The 4459-nt window shown below is 50.3% G+C and overlaps 1 protein-coding gene across 4 annotated transcripts in view; it reads left to right on the top strand.

The window, feature by feature from the left end:
- The first annotated feature begins 612 nt into the window (after positions 1–612).
- Positions 613–4459, top strand: part of SERTM1 (serine rich and transmembrane domain containing 1) — a 26634-nt gene continuing 22787 nt past the window's right edge. Inside the window, exon 1 of one of the 4 annotated variants that reach the window (XM_015592450.2) lies at positions 613–2930. In XM_015592450.2, the coding sequence (XP_015447936.2) occupies positions 2508–2930 (423 nt within the window). In that variant the 5' untranslated portion in view covers positions 613–2507. Of the gene's footprint in view, positions 3001–3027; positions 3267–4459 lie in introns of those variants that run through there. The other 3 variants (XM_025049537.1, XM_015592449.2, XM_025049538.1) reach the window with 3 other exon arrangements.

Genomic DNA, 4459 nt, shown 5'->3' with positions numbered 1-4459 from the left:
GACGTCCATTACATAATGCAGGGTGGCTGACCTTGGATTACAAGGCCATCCTGAGTCCATGAGTTCTGCTCAGAAAAGCAGAACATGATGATCGGGAGTAGCACGGGGGAACACCTTCACTCGGCAGGGAACTGTGGGCAGAGTGGGCATTTTGATTGGAGTCCCAGACAATCTCCTAAGCAAAAAAAGTACAGGGAATTCTTTCATGTGCACAATTTGCTTGAAGCACATAAGGCATGTTTATATGCAAAATAGGTATACGTCTGTATGCCTGGTTGGACTCTAAGTATTTTAGGGCAGACACTTTATCTTCTTTATTTTTATCCCCCTAGTGCCTGGGGCACTCCTTGGTATATAGCAGATGCTCCAAAAATGTCTGAATTTAGTAGGACTTGTGGTCCAAGAATTTTCCCATAACATTAGATAACATAAATTACTCTATGTTTTTGAGAAGACCGTGAATTTAAAATAAACAAACAAACAAATGTAAAGGACTATTGACGCATCATAAAGAGCAAAAGAAGTAAGAAAGTAAGAAGTTTTATGACCTACACTCTTCTCAGAGTTATATCAGTTCCTTTACAGAGCACAGGTTGCTGAAATTGTGGCAGGTAGAACGTGAGAACTGCTTGAAAGAAGAGAAATTGCAGCATGAGAGAGAGAAGAAGAGTTTGGGAAAGGAACATCAAAACGGGGCAGAATTGAAGGAATTAAGGAAAAGCAGAAGAGAATTAGTCCAGGGAGTACTGGAAAAAACAAACAAACATGTTTTGTGATAATCTAGAAGGAAATTAGAGAATGGGCAAAATAATTCTGAATGTTGCTTTGGTGGCAGCAAAGAAGGAAAGATGGAGGTAATATTTTTAAGCACTTATACATACAACATAACTGCTGGGAACTGTGTGTGTGTGTGTGTGTGTGCGTTTAACCCTGACAACAACCTAATATTACTTCCATTTTATACTAAGAAAAACGAGGCTCAGAGAGATTAAGTGATTGGCTTCAGCCACACAGATAATAAGTGACAGCATGAGAATAATGACTCTCCATCTGATTCCAAATCCCACACTTGTTATACAATCCATCTCTCTCTAAGTAAAACAGAGAAGGATCATATTCACTAGAAGCTAGAAATATGTCCCCAAACTGTGCCTGCAAAATCCCAAGAACTGGAGTGGTACCTGACCTACTTTTGAAGATTTCCTATGGAAGTAAATTTGACAATTAACACGTTCTAGATCATTTGTATTTGAAATTTAAATAATAATAATAATAAAGACAAGAGAAGCTTTGCCTCTTGTATCATTTTTGTAACAGTTTGTGGTAAGTCGTTACAGCAGCACTAGGAAATAAGTTCAGGAAATGTCAAGAAAAACCTTACAGATTACTTATTACTCGCTTATTTCATATGGAAATACAATTGGTACATAACAAGCCAAGGATTTCATGGATATTACTGCTTACGGTGAGGCTAAGTAAAAAATCTAAGGTAAAACATTAATAAGTATGTAATAGAGCAGGCAGTAGATGGTGTAACAAAACTCATGAAAGCGGCATGTGAAGGGGTGAAGTACGGGAAGCAAATGCAAGTGTGTTGGGAGGGAAGCAGGTCTCTGAATCTACCTTCTTGACAATTCGTCTCATTCCACCTGCATTTTAGATCAGATACAGAAAGATTCACATAGAAAAGATTAAGACACACTCACTACTCCCCTGGCGAAGAAAGGGGGAGAGATAGAGCCTTTGCTCATTTACCAAGAGGGTCTCCGAGTTAAGCCAGATGCCGGCTTCTGTCTCCACCTGGAGAACTACTGAACATGGGCACAAGTAACACGATGTCATGAGCTGGGCTCTGGCAGGTGGCACTATCTGTGTGAGTTTAATGGTCACTGAGACTTGGGCAGCATCTTTCTATGTTAATTTTCGTGATTTGCTTTCATGGCCACAGGTGGGCAGTTACAGGGTGAATGTAGCAGGGAAGAGCAAAGAGGGGCTGGGGAAAAGGAAGCCAGACAAAGACGGGGCTCGGCTCTTCGCAACCAAATAGGTCAGACAGCCAGCTGGGTTGTTGAATGTCAGAATGGAAGAGATTTCTCATTTTCCAGTTGAAAAAGAGGAATACAGAGCCGTCGGGTGAAGGTTACAGGGCTGATTGGTAACCGAAATTAGTCATATCACTGAAAGGCTCCCTTCCCAGACTTCTTCGAAGATCTGTGACTGTGTAAACCAATTACTCAGAAGAGAGTTTTGTGATTGTATGTCTCGCTGGCAGTGATAACAGCTGCGATCCTGTTCAACTTCTATGAAGATCTGGCGGAAGGTTCCGAGGGAAAAGAAGAGAAGCGCTGATGGAGAGATGCCTGAGGCGAAGCTCGTCACAGGCTGAGGCGATGCCCCCGCCGCGGCTCAGAGCTGGGCTCGCACAGATGCACCGCGGCTCGCTGTTTGTGGGGGCTGCGCGAGACTCCTAAAAAATGTAAGCGAGGAAGAAACTCAGCAGAAAGGAGATGCTTTCGCCTGCGGAGACGGGTCCCAATGAAACTGCACACACACCCCACCTTCCCCCGGTGCTCATAAAAGTTAATGGCACCACACCTGCCTCCCAGATGGGGCTCCCTGGGCAAACGCCTCCTCATCCCCCAGGATTTTCCAGCGCTGGCGCGAGCTCCTCCCTCGCCGGAGCCGGGGGCTGTCCCAGTGCCAGGCGCCCGCCGGAGCAGCGGCTGCGGGGCGACGAGAAGTGGGCCTGGCTCGCCTCCATTGGTTGTGCGAGCCGGAGGGGCGGAGGGAAGACGCGCGGTCCTGGCGACACGCGGGCCCGGGCTCACTCGCGCTGCGCAGCTGCTCCGGTGCGCCTCGGCAGCGCGCTCCAGATCACCGCAGACGGCTTCGCCGGCGCCCATCGCCGGACCAGCGGCGCCTGCAAAGAGGTCAGCGCGGCCAGAGCCGCACCCCGAGCGCGGGAGCGCGGCTGGGGAGGTGGGCGCGTCCGGCCCGCAGGTCAGTGACCGCTCCCGACGCGGCTCGCGAGCCAAGGCAGAGGAGTCGGGAGCCGGGGATGCGCCGGGCGCTGGAGGGGTGCTCGCGCTTGCCAGGGGCGTCCTCACTCCCAGCCTGGGGTGGCCCTCTGGAGCCGCCTCCCAGTCTCTCCCGGGCTCCCAGAGGTTTGGCCCCTTCCCGGACACCCTGAATCCACCCACTTCGCGGCCAGCCGCGTCCTTACGGCCCCGAGCAGCGTCCACAGCCTGGCTTTCCCGATTCTCACGGTAACTTCGCGGGGCTGCGCAATGTCCTTGGCCCCGCAATGACCCGCTTCTGTCGCGGAAGCGGGGAACCGGGACGATCTGTCCTCGCGTCCGCCGCTGCACAGACCGATTCCTCCGTGCAGTGTAGACAGCTCTACGTTTTGCAGAGGGCGCTTCTAGGTGCATTCTGTTTTTTCCCCTTTGTGGTGTGTGCGGTCATTCTAGTGTTTGCTTTACACCTATCTGGCTCTCCAGGGTCCTCGGTCCCTTCCTGGGGACATTGCACGCGCCCACAGCCCGCTTTACCCCTTACGGTGATCGCGCGAGCCTTTTCACCTGTCTTCGGTGGCTCCAAATCTGGGGAAATACTGCCTGGCGCTGAACACTGGAGTTCCCCAGCGGCGGTTCCCCGAGTTCCCGGGAACCTGTTGGGGAGCCGCACTAGCTTCCTGTCCCTACCGCTGGTCTGATGAGACGCTGTAATCTTGCGTTTCCCTGTCGAGGTGTGTGGATCGTTGCAGTTCTGACTTAGGAGCGAGGTGTGCAACGTGCCCTCCCTGGGCTTGCAGAAGGACCCGTTCATTCACAGAAACATCTTGCTGAGGACCAGGTTTGACGCCTGTACCTGAACGCTTCCTCCTCCAGATGCCTGACGCCCGCCCGCCTTGGGGTTTGGTGTCACACTGCAGCGACAGAGTCTCTTTATTGATGTCCTTCATTCCTCTACTCGTTAAACCTCCTTCTGAAATGTTCCACTAAAGGAAGTACTTAGGTGGTTCTCTGTGGCAGGTAATGGGATCCGATGGCTCTGGACGTGTCAAAGCCATCGCACTTGGTTAGGGCCACACTGCAGGTGCAAACGAACAGCGATTCCGTCCCGGGACCATCCCCAGGGACCACTCCCCAAGATGTTTGACCTCCGGTACTTTGCACTTCAGAGTTTCCGGATTCATTGTCAGACGACGGCCTATCGGAAAAGGCGCAAGCTAAGTGATACTCTTTTCTTCAGAGGTTTGCCCCTTAATGCAATCTTGCAGCCCAATGCACCCTCCTTAAAAAAGAAAAAGGTAATACTTAACTAGCGTAAATTATACAACTAGACTGAGTGTCTTAGCTTATTTGTGATCTAGCACCTACAGGTTTTTAAATATATTTTGTAACTAAAATGCCTCATTTTGCTAAGTACAGAGGCATCTTGCGCCTCCCCCCACACC

Source organism: Pteropus alecto, unplaced genomic scaffold, assembly GCF_000325575.1.
Source record: "Pteropus alecto unplaced genomic scaffold, ASM32557v1 scaffold16, whole genome shotgun sequence".
NCBI lineage: Eukaryota > Metazoa > Chordata > Mammalia > Chiroptera > Pteropodidae > Pteropus > Pteropus alecto.
The sequence above is the reverse complement of the archived record's forward strand: the minus strand, read 5'-3'. Positions and strand labels throughout refer to the sequence as shown.